General features: G+C 41.8%; 1 protein-coding gene across 15 annotated transcripts in view; it reads right to left on the reverse strand.

Annotated features, from left to right (window-relative positions):
• Positions 1-340: 340 nt before the first annotated feature.
• The window catches only part of LOC100331694 (bromo adjacent homology domain-containing 1 protein), a 34,764-nt gene continuing 16,261 nt past the window's right edge, over positions 341-18,843 (reverse strand). The window contains exons 1-9 of one of the 15 annotated variants that reach the window (XR_015518925.1): positions 16,353-16,424; positions 10,622-11,927; positions 9,368-9,842; positions 7,158-7,396; positions 5,920-6,079; positions 5,176-5,255; positions 4,667-4,755; positions 548-1,027; positions 341-475 (exon numbers count right to left, since the gene is read on the reverse strand). Coding sequence is in view for 10 of the 15 variants with exons in the window: in XM_087298747.1 (XP_087154873.1) it covers positions 841-1,027; positions 4,667-4,758; positions 5,176-5,255; positions 5,920-6,079; positions 7,158-7,396; positions 9,368-9,842; positions 10,622-11,914 (2,526 nt within the window). In the remaining 5 variants the exon portion in view is untranslated. Of the gene's footprint in view, positions 1,028-4,666; positions 4,759-5,175; positions 5,256-5,919; positions 6,080-7,157; positions 7,397-9,367; positions 10,044-10,173; positions 11,928-15,967; positions 16,425-18,843 lie in introns of those variants that run through there. The other 14 variants (XR_015518923.1, XM_087298753.1, XM_087298747.1 and 11 more) reach the window with 14 other exon arrangements.

The following is an 18,843-nucleotide window of genomic DNA, read 5'->3' on the forward strand; positions in this document are numbered from 1 at the left end:
TGATGATCATAAGATTAACTAAAGTCACAAATGAACACTGCAATGACTGACGAGTATTATTGCTATTAAAAGAAATCACCAGGGCGGCACGATGGTTGTGTCCTCAAAGCTCGAAGGTCTCTGGTTTGAGTCTCGGCTGGGTCAGTGGGTGTTTCTGTGTGGAGTTTGCATGTTCTCCCTGTGTTGCCGTGGGTTTCCTCCGGGGAATTGATCAACTAAACTGGCCGTAGTGTATGAGTGTGTGTGAATGAGTGTGTATGGGTTTTCCCGGTACTGGGTTGCAGCTTTCACAAGACTGGTGACACGTTTACCACTCTTCAGCACTTAAACACTACAAAGGTTTTAATAATTAATTTTTTATTGAAATGTACAAACATTTATATCTGTATTTCTGTATGTATTATATCATCTTTGCATCAAACTACAATAAGCGAATGAGCACGTGTGTGTACTGCAGTGTGTGTGTGTGTGTGTACTGCAGTGTGTGTGTGCAGGTCAGTAAATGTGTCATGATTCTCTCCTCTGGCTGCTGTTTTCAGTCTCTCACTGTTGTTTTCCTCTGGTGAAAGTCTTGATTACACCATCCTGATTTCTCTCTCGTTATTTCAGCGGAGAGGAGTGTAGAATCCTGATGTGTGCTGCTCTCCTATTCACTGCGCTCTGAGTTTACACACTGTGACCACTGCTGCTGCCGAGAAACACACACATGTGGAAAAGCTCCACTGAGATAATTAAGGACAGGTCAGTGTTCCCTTAGTAGTGTCCAGTGTAGGTGACGGGGATTGAACAGAGTCAGCCAAACCTCCAGCGAGACACAGACCGGTTTGAGTTCCCTGATCGTCACTGCAGGTTCTTGAGGATGCGTCCGTAGCGGTAGTCGTACACGTGTCGGCACAGGTACACCAGCTGCGGGTCCACACCTGTGGGCAGGCTTCTGTGATTGGGGACAGAGCCGGCAGAGCAGCGGGGCACCAGCGGCACACGCTCACACACACCCTCCACACCACGCCTGACCAGGGCACAAAACCTGCAGAAACACACACCACAGTGGATTACTGATCAGTTATAATCAGACTATACGGCTAAAGTAATCTGACTACTTTTGGATTACATTTAGAATACTTTTGAACTGCATTTAGTTACTGATTATAAATTACACGATGGAACAGGTGATATAATCTGCTAGATTAAACTTCTGTGGTAATGTAATCTGACTACTTTTTGGATTACATTTAGATTGACAAATGTAATCGTTTACTGAATATAAATTACATGATGAGCTGTGTAATCAGTGATATAATCTGTTAGACTACACATTTACACTAAAGTAATCTGAGTACTTTTGGATTACATTTAGATTGCATTTGAAGAGCAATCTGTTACCGATTATAAACTACACAATGAGCTGTGCAGTCAGTAATATAATCTGCTAGATTACTCATATTTATGGCATTGCAATTATGTATTTTTGGATTACATTTAGTTTACTTTTGAAATGTAACCAGTTACTGATTATAAATGACATGATAAACTGTGCAATCAGTAACGTAATCTGTTAGATTACATTTATGCTAAAGTAATCTGACTACTTTTGGACTACATTTAGATTAGTTTTGAGCTATTCAATCACTCATTATAAATTACACTATGAACTCTGTAGTCAGTAATATAATCTGTTAGACTACACATTTATGGTATTGTAATCTAAGTATTTTTGGATTACATTTAGATTACTTTTGAACTGTAATAAGTAACTGATTATAAATTACATGATGAAACATGTAGTTGGTGATATAATCTGCTAGATTAAACTTCTGTGGTAATGTAATCTGACTACTTTTTGAATTACAATTAGATTGACATATGTAATCGTTTACTGAATATAAATTACATGATGAAATGAGTAGTCAGAAATAATCTGTTAGATTACACTAAAGTAATCTGAGTACTTTTGGATTACATTTAGATTACTTTTGAACTGTAATCAGTAGCTGATTATAAATTACATGATGAATCAGGTGATATAATCTGCTAGATTAAACTTCTGTGGTAATGTAATCTGACTACTTTTTGGATTACATTTATATTACTGAATCTAACTGAATTACTGAATATAAATTACATGATGAAACGTGCAGTCAGTGATTTAATCTGTTAGATTACACATTTACACTAAAGTAATCTCAGTACTTCTGGACTACATTTAGATTACATTTGAACAGCAATCTGTAACCGATTATAAACTACATGATGAGCTGTGCAGTCAGTAATATAATCTGCTAGATTACACATATTTATGGCATTGCAATTATGTATTTTTGGATTACATTTAGATTACTTTTTAAATGTAATCATTTACTGATTAATAATGACATGATAAACTGTGCAATCAGTAATGTAATCTGTTAGATTACACATTTATGCTAAAGTAATCTGAGTACTTTTGGACTACATTTAGATTAGTTTTGAGCTATTTAATCACTGATTATAAATTACACTATGATCTCTGTGGTCAGTAATATACTCTGTTGGATTACACATTTATGGTATTGTAATCTAAGTACTTTTGGATTACATTTAGATTACTTTTGAAATGTAATAAGTAACTGATTATAAATTACATGATGAAACGTGTAGTTGGTGATATAATCTGCTAGATTATAACTTTATGGTAATGTAATAGGACTACTTTTTGGATTACATTTAGATTACTTTTGAAGAGCAATCTGTTACAGATTATGAACTACACGATGAGCTGTGCAGTCAGTAATATAATCTGATAGATTACACATATTTATGGCAATGTAATCTATGTATTTTTGGATTACATTTAGATTACATTTTAAATGTAACCAGTTACTGATTATAAATGACATGACTAAATTTTATCACTAATATAATCTGTTAGATTACATATTTACGCTAATGTAATCTGAGTACTTTTGGATTACATTTAGATTACATTTGAACATAAATCACATGATGAAACAGGTGATTTAACTTGCTAGATTATACCTCTGTGGTAATGTAATCTGACTATTTGGATTACATTTAGATTACATTTGAGCTATTTAAGTACTAATTATAAATTACACTATGAACTCTGTAGTCAGTAATATAATCTGTTAGACTACACATTTATGGTAATGTAATCTAAGTACTTTTGGATTACATTTAGATTACTTTTGAAATGTAATAAGTAACTGATTATAAATTACATGATGAAACGTGTAGTTGGTGATATAATCTGCTAGATTATAACTTTATGGTAATGTAATAGGACTACTTTTTGGATTACATTTAGATTACTTTTGAAGAGCAATCTGTTACAGATTATGAACTACACGATGAGCTGTGCAGTCAGTAATATAATCTGATAGATTACACATATTTATGGCAATGTAATCTATGTATTTTTGGATTACATTTAGATTACATTTTAAATGTAACCAGTTACTGATTATAAATGACATGACTAAATTTTATCACTAATATAATCTGTTAGATTACATATTTACGCTAATGTAATCTGAGTACTTTTGGATTACATTTAGATTACATTTGAACATAAATCACATGATGAAACAGGTGATTTAACTTGCTAGATTATACCTCTGTGGTAATGTAATCTGACTATTTGGATTACATTTAGATTACATTTGAGCTATTTAAGTACTAATTATAAATTACACTATGAACTCTGTAGTCAGTAATATAATCTGTTAGACTACACATTTATGGTAATGTAATCTAAGTACTTTTGGATTACATTTAGATTACTTTTGAACATAACTTACATGATGAAACAGGTGATTTAACCTGCTAGATTATACCTCTGTGGTAATGTAATCTGACTATTTGGATTACATTTAGACTACTAAATGTAATCGTTTATTGAATATAAATTACATGAAGAAATGTGCGGTCAGAAATAATCTGCTAGAATACACATATTTATGTCAATGTAATCTAGGTATTTTTGGATTACAATTAGATTACTTTTTAAATGTAATCAGATACGGATCACAAATTACATGATGAGTTGTGCGTCAGTAATATAACCTGTTAGATTACTGATTAAAAATAATGTAATCTGAGTACTTTTGGATTACATTTAGATTACTTTTGCTCTGTCCCTTATTTACTGAAGCAGGATAATCAGGTATTTTGACAGACAGAAATAAAAATCTCTCCATTGTTTATCATCATCAAGAGCCTCATAAGCTTCTGTTTACAGTGCAGTGATGGACAGTTAATGCTTCACAATACTCACACTAATATAGCTCAGTGTGAATGTTAGCTGAGAGAAACACTCCATAACACGCCACCACACACATCTACTGAGCATTAAGAGCATTTAGAGAACAGCAGCATCACAGAAACCTGATATTTCACTGAAAACTGCACTGTAAACACAGCTCTGTCCCTTTAACACGCACAGTCACACATGTGTGGCATCAGCAGTGTTTAGGACCAGCGGGTTTACAAATAAACATTAAAGAGGGAGTCACGTTAGGGGAATCAGAGAACTTCTGCCAGCGTGTCAATAATGAGTGATCCAGCAAACAGTCACTGTAGTGCGAGTACAAGTGTTTAAAACAGCAGTTTACTCTAATTATTATCCTCTGTGTATCTGATTATGTGCTGCATGTGCAGTTTTCCTGACCTGCAGTACTGTGCTAGCGGCAGCACGTAGCAGCGCTCCTCAATGCAGGCCACACTGTTCTCATCCTGATGCCGAGAGGCGAAGATCTCCTTCTGGAAGACACAGACACTGCTAACACCACAGTTTAGCTGACCGCTCATGCTATTCACTGCTGGAGGATTATTACTGAGCTGTTAGCTGCTGATTAGTAGATATAAAGCATGAACTCATTCTGCATTCCTGATCCTACCCCACACTTAAACACAGCTACCTTACTATTAATAAACCGCTAGTTACTTTAACACACACTCGCACCAGAAAACACACTCTTCTCTCCATATGCACCACACACACTGAGGATAACAGTGTTAACCTGTGACTGCACCACCCAATCCTGCTAGAGTCCTTCACCATTACACAGCTCAGCTGTGTCCTGTATTGTCCTGTCCTCCTCAGTATTGTCCTGTTTGATGTAGAGTGTGTGTGTGTGTGTGTCTGAGGTTATTACAGCTCTCATGTCCAGTGCTCACCTCGCAGTGCATGCTGGGATCTCTGCCTCCCTGTGTGTGCTCCGGCCGGTAGTACCAGAACAGACTCATCATCAGCTCTCCTGGAACACACACACACAAACACACACACAAAATCGCAGGTCATTTATCGGTCAGGAGACACAGATGTTCAGATAAAGCTTCTCTCTGTTAGTGTCTGACCTAGAGACGCAGACAACAGCACTCAATGCCTGATGTGTGTGTGCTGACCAGTGTGTGTGTGTGTGTGTGTGTGCTGATGTTATGATCACCAGCGATCGAGCAGTTGCAGATCACTGGAGAACTACAATTCAGCCACTGAACAGATCTACAACTACCATAATGCCTTGCACCAATCTACACCTGCTACAGCTGACAATAATTCAGACACACACACACACACACACACACACACACACACACACAGCTGAAGCTTGTCATCGCTGATTCACTGGACGATAAGCCCCTCACTCCCAGACACTAGTGGCTGAGTCTTGTTATCGTGCAGCACTATGAAGCGTTCTCCTGCCTCCTGCACTGACCATTCGCCTGTTCATGACCATGATTTCCCTGTTTGCCCCTGTTTGACCGTCGCCTGCCTGACTAATATTGCAAATAAACTGTGTGTGTGTGTCTGAGTGCACTCTATGTGGAGCAAATAAACAACACTGTTAATCTCATACACTCCTCAGCTCCTGCGGTAATATTATGGGCTGTGTGAGTGTGTGTGTGTGTGTGTGTGTGCACCTGTTCTGGGCTCCTCCCACAGGGCGGAAATCTTGGCCACGTACGGCAGGGTTTTCCTGCGCGGTCCAGACTTCAGGAGAACTGTGTCTCGAACCCGGATCAACTCTCCATCCCGCTGGACACTGTCATAACACTGCCGGAGGACCGTCTGCTCATCACCCTGCACAACACACACACACACACGAACGCACACACAACCAGATAAAAACATGTACACATGAGCACACACACACACACACACACATATATATATATACACACGCACACACACACAAACGCGCACACACACGAAAGCAAGCATGCAGGAACACACGTACACACACATGCACCCACACACACACACACGCACACACAAGTACGTGCACACACACACACGCACACCCCACACATGCACATATACACACATGCATATACGCACATGCACACACACACATGTACACACACACACCCCACACATGCACATATACACACATGCATGCACACACGCATATACGCACATACACACACACACATATAGGCACATGCACACACACACATGTACACACATGCGTACACAAACACCGGCACACACAAACACATACATGAACACACACACACACAACCACATAAAAACACGCATACATGCACACACACACACACACACACACAACCACATAAAAACACGCATACATGCGCACACACACACACACACACAAACATACACAAGTACGCGCACACACACACGCACCCCACACATGCACATATACACACATGCATGGACACGCATATACACACATGCACACACACATACACGCACATTCACACACACACACATATACGCACATCCACACACACACACACACACAAACATATACACACATGCGTACACAAACACAGGCACACACAAACACAACCACATAAAAACACGCATACATGCGCTCACACATACAAACACGCACGCACAAAAACATATATGCACATTTATGCACACACACACATAAAAACATTTACACACACAAACACATGTATGCACATATGCATAAAAACGCACACATACATACATACATACACACACAAACATGCGTGTACACACAGACACACACACACACACAACAATATACAAACATGCACACACACACACACGCACGCATGCACACACACAAAACTTTTGTACTGATCTTCTCCTTCATGCTGTGTGTGTGTGTGTGTGTGTGTGTGTGTGTGCGTGTGTAAGCAGTGAGTGATGCTGCAGCACTGACCGCCATGAGCAGCTCCCTCTGTGTGGACGCTCCCACTGGCCTCCAGCCGTTGGTGTCTGGTCTGCGGGTCGACCTGCGCCTCAGGACGCCCCCTGCTGGACGCAGTCTCCGAGTGGTTCTGAGGGGTCTGTGCCCAGAGGGTTTGGGGTTCTGAGGACATTCTCTGGCGGACCGGTTCACCAAGGGCATGCTGGGACATCCTGGAGAAAGCAGAAGCGCAGGAGCGTCTGGAGGAGCCTCTGAAACAGCACAACAGCACAGCTCAGTGGCAGCAGCGCTCCGTACGAGACTAATCACATCTGTGGTTAAAGCAGTGATCTAATTACTCTGTCTGAAAGAAATGCAATTATTCAATAAGAATGGAGTAAAATCAGGGCCTTATTTACTTACTACATATAATCAAGTTCTGCTAACGAAAACTAAAATAATGAGCAAACAAAGAAACATCTGAAAAAACATTTGGCAAGGGAAGAAAAATGAGAAGCTAAAAAGGATAAAAAGCTGATAGATCAGATGTACATCAGTGTTCACCGCATTTGCTCAATACTTTGTTGATTCTACTTTGGCAGCGATTACAGCCACAAGCTTGTTTGAATATGACGCCACAAGCTTGGCATCATCAGGTTGGATGGGAAGCAACAGTGTTCAGCCATTTTCAGATCTCTCCAGAGATGTTCAATAGGATTTAGCTCTGGTCTCTGGCTGGGCCACACAAGGACATTCACCGAGTTGTTGTAGTGCCGCTCCATTGATATTCTGGCGGTGTGCTTTGGGTTGTTGTCCTGCTGGAAGATGAAGCGTCGCCCCAGTCTGAGGTGGAGAGCACTCTTGTGCAGGTCTTCATTCAGGATGTCTCTGTACATCGCTGCATTCATCTTTCCCTCTATCCTGACTAGTCTTCCAGTTCCTGCTGCTGAAACACATCCCCACAGCATGATGCCAACACCACCATGCTTCACTGTAGGGATGCTGTTAGCCTGCTGATGAGCGCTGCCTGCTGTTCTCCAAACGTAACGCCTGGCGTTCTCTCCAAACAGTTCAGTTTGAGTCTCATCAGAGCAGAGAGTTTAGTTTCTGATGCTCTGAGAGTCCTTCAGATGGTAAACTCCAGGCGGGGAGTGTCTTCCGTCTGGCCGCTCTACCATACAGACGCCTGATTGGTGGATTGCTGCACAGATGGTTGTCCTTCTGTAAGGTTCTCCTCTCTCCACAGAAGAACGCTGGAGCTCAGACAGAGTGACCATCGGGTTATTGATCACCCTTCTCCCCAGACCACTCAGCTTAGATGTCCGGCCAGCTCTAGGTAGAGTCCTGGTGGTTAAACATCTTCCACTTAAGGATGATGGAGGCCGCTGTGCTCATTCTCTGAACTTTCAGAGCAGCAGAAATGTTTCTGTCACCTTCCCCAGCCTTGTGCCTCCAGAAAATCCTGTCTCGGAGGTCTACAGACAATTCCTTTGTCTTCATGCTTGGTTTGTGCTTTGTCATGCACTGTCGACCCTGGGCCCTTATATAGACAGGTGAAGCCTTTTCAGATCATGTCCAATCAACTGAATTGAGCACTGGTGAACTCCAATGAAGCTGCTGGAACGCCTCAAGAATGATCAGTGGAGACAGAATGTACCTGAGCTCAGTTTACAGCTTCACGCCAAAGGCTGTGAACTCTGATGTACATCTGATTTTACAAGTGTTTTATTGTGAATAAATTTGCAACAATTTCTAAAACTCTTTCTTTACATTGTCATTATGGGGGATTGTGTGTAGAATGTTGAGGAAATCAATCAATTTAATCCATTTTGGAATAAGGCTGTCACATAAAACAATGTGGGAAAAGTCAATTGCTAACAATACTTTCCGGATGCGCTGTATTTAAAGAAACCTTTTTAATTAATTTAATTACTTGACTCAATGCTACTTAAAATCCAGAGAAATCTCATCATATAGACAACAGAAATCAAACTCTTAATTGTTAAAATCTGAGTCAAAACATTACTGTCAAGAGGAGAAATGGTATTTTATTCAGTCAGACCAGCAGATTCTCCTGCTTTAATAAACAAGTGTTAGCGGCAACAGTAATCTAAATGTAATCCTGAAGTACTCTGAGCATGAACATGTACTCTAGACTCCATCACTGACTACAGCTCATGAGTAACTGCAGGAGTGACCCAGCGGCTCTGAAGTTATAAACTCTACAGGTGTGTGTGCTGCACCTGTTCTGCTGGAGTGTCTGCTGGTGGAGCAGCTGAAAGAGCAGGAGCAGGCCGTCTCGGGCAGTGTCAGGTAGGTGTAGGGGAGTCTGGCAGCCGGGCAGAGGCAGCAGTAGGCAGGGTGTGGGTGCGGGAGTCCTGTGGCGGGCAGCAGTTTAGAGACCCCGCGGGGGCAGCAGTGTGTGTGTGTGCAGGGCAGGGGCCGGGCTGCCGCTGTGGGCCCTGGGTGGGAGATATGGATGTAGTAGCAGGGCTCAGCACACAGGCACGGATGACTGAGGGCCAGCGGAGGAGCCGGGAGCACACACTCATGCCTGATCGATGCCACCGGCTGCTCCTCGCTCTCCCGATATGCCTGCTGGTGGAGGAACATCGGCAAGTGGTGGCAGAACTCCACTGCACCCACTGCTGGACAGCAGCAGCACTGAACTGGCTCCGCATGCTCCTCCTTCACTGACACCGTCCTCATATCAGCCGTCTAGGGGATAAGAGAGTCAACATTACTGCACACATAACATTTCCGTCCATAACTTTTCCACGTTAAAACTGCTAAAACTACTAAACACTGCTCAAAAACCTGTGCTCAGGTAGAGGTGAAGGGACTAAAGCACAGTGCAGACTGTGTAGGGCACAGGTGTCAAACTCAGTTCCAAAAGCTCTGCACAGTTTAGTTCCAACCCTAATTAAACACACCTGATCAAACTAATTGAGTCCTTCAGGCTTGTTTGAAACCTACAGGTAAGTGTGTTGGAGCAGGGTTGGAACTAAACTGTGCAGGGCTTCAGCCCTCCATGAATTGAGTTTGACACCCCTGGTGTAGGGGCATGTCAGTCAGAACACCGATGATGGAGCTCTACTAATGAGCTGCTCATCTACATCAGCAGTTGAATAAGCTTCAATTACAAAGTGATCATGTTTGGAGCTGGCATGGTGACCAGCGCAGGTGCACACACCTCCCTCTCCTCCACACCTGGGATATAAACGAATAACAGATTCTTCACAGGTAAACGTCTCTGGTTTGCTGTTACTTGTTGATTTGAGTCTCAGGATTCATATTTACACTCCAGAACGTCTGTTAAGGGCACATATATAGGGTGCATGTAAACGTACCTTTTTCAAGGCAGTAACGCTTCACTGCACTGAAATAATTTAGCAACTACGCAAAATGACTGACGCCCTAATAATTGCACTGACTAGTGAACAAGGGTGCTGATTGATCCAGCAATGCATTCACAGCACAAATTAATGAAACACCACCTTGATTGGATATCCCAGAATGCTGTGCGGCTGGTATCCTGGATCTTCCTGGAATGTTGGTGAAGACTCAAGGCTCTTGCCCTTGCACACTACACAGATGCTCTCCTGATGGGACGGGGGCCGGCAGAGCTTTATAGCTCTCCATGCGCTGGCTTTCCCATCATTCCCGGCTGTGGGTTTCCCATCATTCCCGACAGCACAGACGCTCCTGTGGTGTGCAGATGGTGAGCTGATATTCAGGAGCGCAGCAGTGTTGAGTCCGGCCAGGCGTCGGGGAGCGGGAGAACACAGATCCATCTTCATCCTCTTCTGGGATGCCTCAGGCCTCCTCCAGCTCTTCCTCTGGGACTCCTCAGGCTTCCTCCAGGTCTTCCTCTGGGACTCTTCAGGACTCCTCAAGCTCTTCTTCTGGGACTCTTCAGGCCTCCTCCAGGTCTTCTTCTGGGACTCTTCAGGCCTCTTCCAGCTCTTCTTCTGGGACTCCTCAGGCCTCCTCCAGCTCTTCTTCTGGGACTCCTCAGGCCTCCTCCAAGTCTTCTTCTGGGACTCTTCAGGCCTCCTCCAGGTCTTCTTCTGGGACTCTTCAGGCCTCCTCCAGGTCTTCTTCTGGGACTCCTCAGGCCTCCTCCAGGTCTTCTTCTGGGACTCTTCAGGCCTCTTCCAGCTCTTCTTCTGGGACTCCTCAGGCCTCCTCCAGGTCTTCTTCTGGGACTCCTCAGGCCTCCTCCAAGTCTTCTTCTGGGACTCTTCAGGCCTCCTCCAGGTCTTCTTCTGGGACTCTTCAGGCCTCCTCCAGCTTTTCTTCTGGGACTCCTCAGGCCTCCTCCAGCTCTTCTTCATGCAGGCTCCCTCCGCTCGTGTCCTCATAGCTCCAGCAGGTTTCTCCAGCAGCAGGCTGTTGAGCGCCTCTGCGTTCAGAGATGCTAGTCTGCGTGTGCGCGGCTCCTGACCTGAGCTCTGCAGTGGTTCTCTGGTTTTGTTTGTTGAATCCTGCTGTTCGTCCAGGCGGGTCAGCAGAACATGGCAGCACAATGAATCTTCTGGCGTTCCTCCTCTTCCTCGTAACGGGTAGAGTTTGCGTTTGCGCTCGTTCACAGAATTCATCGGAGGCGTCGGCAGTCGTTGGCTCTTGTACTGTGCACAGCTCTGCATGTGTGTGTTCATCTTGCTGTTCGGGACTGAATCTGCAGGCCAGGCTCCGCCCACAGTCTCATCATGTGACCAGCCCTCTGCGTAGCCCCGACCCTCGCCACCATACTCGCTGAGAGAAGCTTTTTTCCAAACATGTGTCATCACATGAGGAGACCTGCAGGACAGAACACATTTCCATGAGCATCACTGAGAGAAACATTGTCGACCACAGATATACGGGCACGGCGTGTGTGTGTGACAAGTCAAGGCTGATTTATACTTCTGCACCAAATGCACACATCAAGCGTAGCCTTTGCATGATCACATAGCCTTCGCATTGGTCGATGTGCACATCTCAACGAATGTAACTACACGTCGCAACGATGCATAGGGCAAGCTTGGTAGCGATGACGAGTGTGGGCGGTGCTGAGAGCGGCGAGCCCGATGCAGTGAGCGTTTACAAGTGTGGAGTCCCGTGAAGGAGCTCCAGATAGAGACTGTTGTTCTGTGTTTACCTCTTGATTAAAGTTGCTGCACGATTCCAGCCTCTGAATGAGCGAGTTTGAGCGACTTGTACATAAGGAAGTATTCAGAACAAACAAAAGACCAAAGAAGAAACTCGACACAGAGGAACAGAAACACCTGCTGCCAGCTAGTGTTCAGGAGAGTTACTGCACACAGCAGCAGGAGGATAAATGCAGAAGCACACGCAAGACAGGCGCCGTGGGTCACGCCTATCACTTAACACAAGTATAAACCAGCCTTTGGGGGACGCAATACAATACAGTCCAGTTTTAGAAAACATCACAGCACAGAAAGGGCTCTATTAAGATGCTGGTCAGTCTGTAATAGGGCTGCTACTGGATCTGAACGCAGCTTTTGAAACAGTTGACCATGATATTCTCGTCTCTCGACTTGCTCACTGTGCTGGTCTAAAAGCTGCTGTACTTGAGTGGATCAAATCGTATTTGTCAAACAGATCTTTTTCAGTGTGTATTGATGGATGCATATCATGGAAAGTGTGCTTGACTTGTGGGGTTCCCCAGGGATCTATTCTTGTCCCTATTCTGTTCTGCTTGTATATGTTTCCCTTGGGCTCAATATTTAGGACGTATGGTCTAGCCTATCACTTTTATGCTGATGACACGCAAATCTATGTGCCTCTGAAGCAAAATGAGAGTGCTGGGCTGTGTGTACTGTCTGCCTGTTTGTCAGGTTAAGGCTTGGATAGCAAATCATTTTAATTTTAGACTAAATGAGAAGAAGACTGAGGCAATTGTTTTTGGACCTCTAGCTGGCTCGGGAAAGCGGAATCAAATATTGAACAATTTAGCTGACTGCATTAAATTATCTGTGTAGGTCCAACTTGCCTCAACACACCTGCACGCATGTTTCTAGAAAGCCTAGTAAGAGCTTGATTAGCTAGCCCAGGTGTGTCTGATTGGGGTTGGAACTAAACTATGCAGGACACCGGCCCTCCAGGACCGAGCTCAGTCATGCCAGCCTTAAGTGAAAGGCTTTTTAACTCATGCAGAATTAGAGTGATTAATTCATCATGCTTGGACTACTGTAACTCAATTGATGTTGGCCAATCATATTGACCTTATTCTAAAATGCGGAAGTGCGCCTGTTTTCGCGATTGTCTTAGAACTTCCGTTTCAGTCGCCTGTGGGAGAAATGACAAGGAATAATAAACGGCAAAAAACTACTCGCTCTACAAACAAATGCTTGCATGACTACACAGACCAAGTAGAATAATATAACAAGGAAATATCAGTTTGCAACATCAAACAGCGAAACGAGCAGTTTTTAATGTCTAAAAATGAATAGAAGTGAATGAGAGCGGAAGTCTCGTGCCAAAAAGATTCAAATGGCAGCGCCCGCTCGTCTGCGGAGAATAAGGTCAATATAAATCGCCTTCAAACGGTTCAAAATGCAGCCGCTAGGCTTCTTCCAGCAGCTCTCCAAGTTTATTACTCCTATCCTGCGATGCTTAAATTGAGTGCCAATATGTTTAAGAATTGAGTTTAATATTTTTATCTATGTTTTTAAGGTAATAAATGGCCGGATTTCAACTTATCCGTCTATTCTTATCACTGTTAAAATATCTGCAGATGTTTAAGGTCATCAAACCAGAAAATGCTAGTTGTTCCCAAATCCAAATTTAAAAAAAAGAGAGAGATTGAGCTTTCTCAGTAGTAGGTCCTTAAATGTGGAGTGGCTACTTATGTCCACCTGTGCAACAGTCTCCATGAATCTTTGTTCAGAGAGAAACTTAAACTCCCCCTCCTAGAGTAAGAGCTTTAAATTTAAATTTAAATTTTGAGACAATTGACCCAATCACACCCATCTGGTGTCTTGTTATTTATCGTGGATGCTGTGCAATATGTTGGAGGTATTCTATGTTGATTTATCTTTTTTTATTTATCTTTTTTTTTGATAATTAGTTTTTTGGTTTGTACAGCACAATGGTCAACAACTGTTGTTTTATTTTCCTTTATAAATAAACTAGAACCTAAAGTCCATTGACAAACTTTAATGTTGGCTTGAGAAAGCCAGGGTGACTGCGCTACGACTTGAATGCAGTTGGCAGGAAGCCCAGCGGTTGCTTATTGGTGCTAGGCAGTTGCCAGGGCTTTTCTAGACAGTTGCTAGAGTGTTCTGAGTGATTCCTAGGCAGTTGCTAGGGTCCACTGGGTTGTTAACTGGCAAGCCTCATTTACATGTTTGATCAAATCCTCATACTTAGCAAGCATTTCTAGTGCGTTATAGCACTTGGCTAATTGTTATTAGCATAGCTAAACAATGCTAGCACGTGTAGCATACAAGAAGTCTTATCTGCTCGCATGAGTCAAACTTAAAAAGTGTATGACATCAACTGAGAAATCATTTTAAAGGAACACATGCTAAATGTCTTGCATAGTAAGAAAGAGCAGAGCTAAACCGAAAGTGAAAGTGTCTTATTATTCCTTATCCTGTAGTGCCCTCTTGTGGACACTGTCAGATCCATCAGGCTAATTTAATGCTAAAAAATGCATTTATAGGAAAACTGTTGTTTATGATTACTCCAAAGTAATATAGTAATAATCTGCAATGTTCACCACGTCTTTTGGCCAAAGTTGGGGATTGTATAATTTTTATATGCTAATAAAATAATTTATTATTAAAATGTCATATTTACAATTTCTTTTAAATCAAGAACTATAAACCAATTCGAGATGAGGAGATACAGCAACAATCTTGTATGTGGACGGCACCTTTGGCCAAATTTGGGTTTTATAGCATGAACAGCCTAGGAGAAAAAGTGCTCACTTTGCAGAATAATAATAATAATATGTTTCAGTAGCATAACAGTGTGTTGTTTAATGTTATGATGTTCTTGCTGCTGGTGGGAGAAAAAAAAAAAAGCGGTAATGAAGATCAAGATCCCCCTGACTGAAAATGACCAAAAGCAGCGCATGTTGCTTAGTAGGAGCTTTCTGTATCACTGATGCATTTATAAGGGGAATCAATGCAGTGCCAGAGGCGGAGCACACACACTACACCATCAAGAACAATGCCGGCGCACATGCTCCACAATAAATGTGACTTTATTTATAATAATGTAAATATAAGTTGTTCTTACTTTATATTTTAAGAAGAGGCATCACTTGCATGATATTAAGCCATTCATGTTCTGATACCCAGCGCTCCCTTTAATAAAACTGAAGATAAGCGCAGAAGACATGATGTTCACTGATCATTTCTGACAGCAATATTCACCTTCTGTTCCATTAAACAATGAGCTTTAGGAAAAACAGCTGAGAAGACACGTAAATAACACAAGGATGAGTATTATTGGAGACCCACAGGAAAATTCTATAGTAATGCAGAGTAAATAATATAAATGGTTATTCTGAACCCTAGTAGAGTGAGGTATATTATACTGTATATATTACAGTATCAACAACACTTGTTGAGCCCTACAGCATTACCTGATAAACTAATAAATACTGTAGTACCTTTTACAGTAAACTGCAGTGTATTGCAGTATATTACAGCTACCATATGCTAGTATTGAGTATTTATGCTACTAAAACACTGGTTGTGTGATAATATCACCTACAGAACAGCTAAATTAAAATACTTTACTATAACATGTTTAACATACACTATAGTGTTTATACACGCGGAGATGCAGAGAGCAAAGAGAAAGTTTTATAGCAGTTTCTGCACCTGTGACCTTCCCGCACTTCACCTCAGGTGTGGTTATTACCGCTCATAAACAGACGCTGCCGGATGTGCAGAGTGGAGCAGGTGTCGGGCGCGCGCCTGAAAGTTCGACGCGAATCGCAAGTTGCAGTCGTGACGTCACTCCGACGTCACCGAGTTTTCCGTTTGTTGTTGTTTATTATCAGATCACAAAATGAAGATGTGCACTAATCTGACGTCATCATTCAGCAGAAATGACGTCTTTCCTCGTCAACAACGTCGCATGTCATTAAAAGGCGATGGAGTTAAAGCGCGCGTCATCGGCGCCATTGATCTCCGCTCTGATCAAAGGCTGCCGCGGCGGATCAGACGCACATCATCAAACAGACCCGCAGCTTTAAAGACTCACCGCGTCGAGGATCCGAGTGTGTGCGTGTTCGCTCCTCTGCTGATGTTTCTCTTCCTGCTTCAGCTCAACTTCAGCTCAGCCAATCGCAGGCGCACATGCTGATGCCCACATCCTCTTCGTCCAATCAGGAGACGATACTCGCTCGTGCTCATTATAATATTCATCATATTCCGCTTCCAACTGTCAATAATTCATCACGATAAAAAACACGACACGAGCTGAGCACGTGGGTTAAAAATCAGATTTGCTATAATTCTCCATCTGCTGAAAACCCAACACTACATCTAGAAGGTGTTGAGTTGACTAATAAATGTACTAACAAACATATTTTTCAGAAGCACAATAAAATTACTCCCAGAGGCAAACTTTTGTGGAACTCTAGTACTCTAGTATAGTTAATATTTGGAAAAGAGCCTGGATAACTCCCCTAAAATACACTATTAATAATCAGATTAAGGAAATCCATTTTAGAATAGTACAGACAATTCACCCAGTAAAACCGCAGGATATCTGTGGGGTCTGCAGTGTGGATGAAGACAGCCTTTGCCACTTGTTTTTTGAATGCAACATTGTAAAGTATTTCAGGAGGAATCTAGCCAAATACATTTTAAAAATGACAAAACTTAGTTATAATTTTACATTAAAAGATGTTATTTTTTATGATGAAAACAAATCCGACACAGTCTTTTATATTTTGTTAATCTCTTTATTTTATTGGCAAAGTTTTACACACACAAACAGACATTTGCTAAATCATCTCCCTCATTAACAGGGTTTTGTGTCGAGTTTGACTATTTCTGCAGTGAAAAATCTGACATATGCATCAATTATTGTGACACTTGTTTGATTCCCCTGTCAACTCTTAAAATCACTGGATGTAGAAATGCTGTACACTATACTTTAGTTTTTGTTGATTTTTACCATTGTTGTATTAGTTTTTTTGTTTCGTAATTTGCATTGTGTTGTATGTTTGTTCCTGACGGTTATGCAAAAAAAAAAAAAAAAAAAAGCTAGCACGTGGATCAGACTGACTGTGCTGATGTTGATTTTCATAGATATATACACTAGATATCGCATAGGCACCCTGAGCATGCGTCAATATCGCCGCCATATTGGTACAGTGCTCCCAGGACAAATGTCATTCAACCGCACTAGTCAAGACAGTGTTATTACGTGAAGATGCGGGACTTTAGCGCTGTCTACGAGTGTAGTAACGAGCAAACAAAGAAAACAAAGCACAAAGGCAGAACATTTCATAGGTAATATTCAGTTTATGTTTTTGTATGTTCTGAACTTTTGTGCTAAACAGGTCACGCTATTGATGATAACAGTCACTTACTGCATTCACCATACGGCAAAGCAGAAGCGAAAAGCGGCAAAAGCGGCAAAGCAGCGGCAAAGCAGCATTAACTCGCACTAAACACTCGGCTTATGCAAGTTTTGTTGAATAAAATCAGCAAACAATGCAAAAGAAATATGACAACGAGATGCTGCGCTGCCAGAAACTTGTATTATTGTCGGCTAACGTTAGTGAAAGAGTCGTTCATAACGGAGATTCATTCACAAGCCAATCGCTCCTCCGTCAGTATGAGCAGTGAAAGCAGGAGAGGAGCTGTGTTTCAGAACATGATTAGATCAAATTAAACAGGGAGGGTGGATAGTACATTTCTGTACACACAAACACAAGCTTTTTGTCAGGAATGCCTGTGTGATCACTGATCCATCAATGTAGAAAAGTGACGTCAAATTATCATTTTCGTAATTAAAATAATAGTAATAATAATAATAAAATTGCAAACTTACCACCAGGAAAACTCCCGATTATAGATATATGTGTATGTGTGTATATCTCTGGCTCTGGATGGCCACAGTCCTCCACTGTACCTTGGTCCCGCATTCATTTCAAAGGAGCGCTACCCTGTAGCAAGATGGCGGCGCTATTGACGCATTCCTTCCAATAGACAACAATATGGTAGGCGACATCTAATGTATATATCAATGGTTGATTTTAATTTATTTATTTAAACAGACAACACACAGAATGGAGTACAGTGTCTGCTTTATTGTTTTAAACAACTTTTATGAAAATAAAAAATCTGAATATTGCAGTATTCATTGGCTATTTATTTATTATTCTTTTCCACTTTAAATGTGTGCTTGTTTACTTATTTGTTTGTTGATGATAAGTTCATTGTACTTGTTATTATTATTCTTTATAATCTGCTTTTGTTGAATAAAATTAATATTGCAGTATCTTTAAAAATAAAACAAACATCTAAATATTGGTGAAATAACACAGAGGTTCCCAAACTTTTCAGCCTGCGACCCCTAATATGACGATGCCAGTGACTCGCGACACCTAATATCCTGGTTATGAATACAGAAACCTTGCATGCAATGTCACACACACACCAATACACCCAGGTATATTCTTCGTTTAATGTCAGAGCTGTAAATGGGCCAGAAACTTTAACCTGGTGTTATAAGAATC

The sequence above is a fragment of the Danio rerio genome, chromosome 20 (assembly GCF_052040795.2).
Source record: "Danio rerio strain M-AB ecotype USA chromosome 20, GRCz13ab, whole genome shotgun sequence".
Taxonomy (NCBI): domain Eukaryota; kingdom Metazoa; phylum Chordata; class Actinopteri; order Cypriniformes; family Danionidae; genus Danio; species Danio rerio.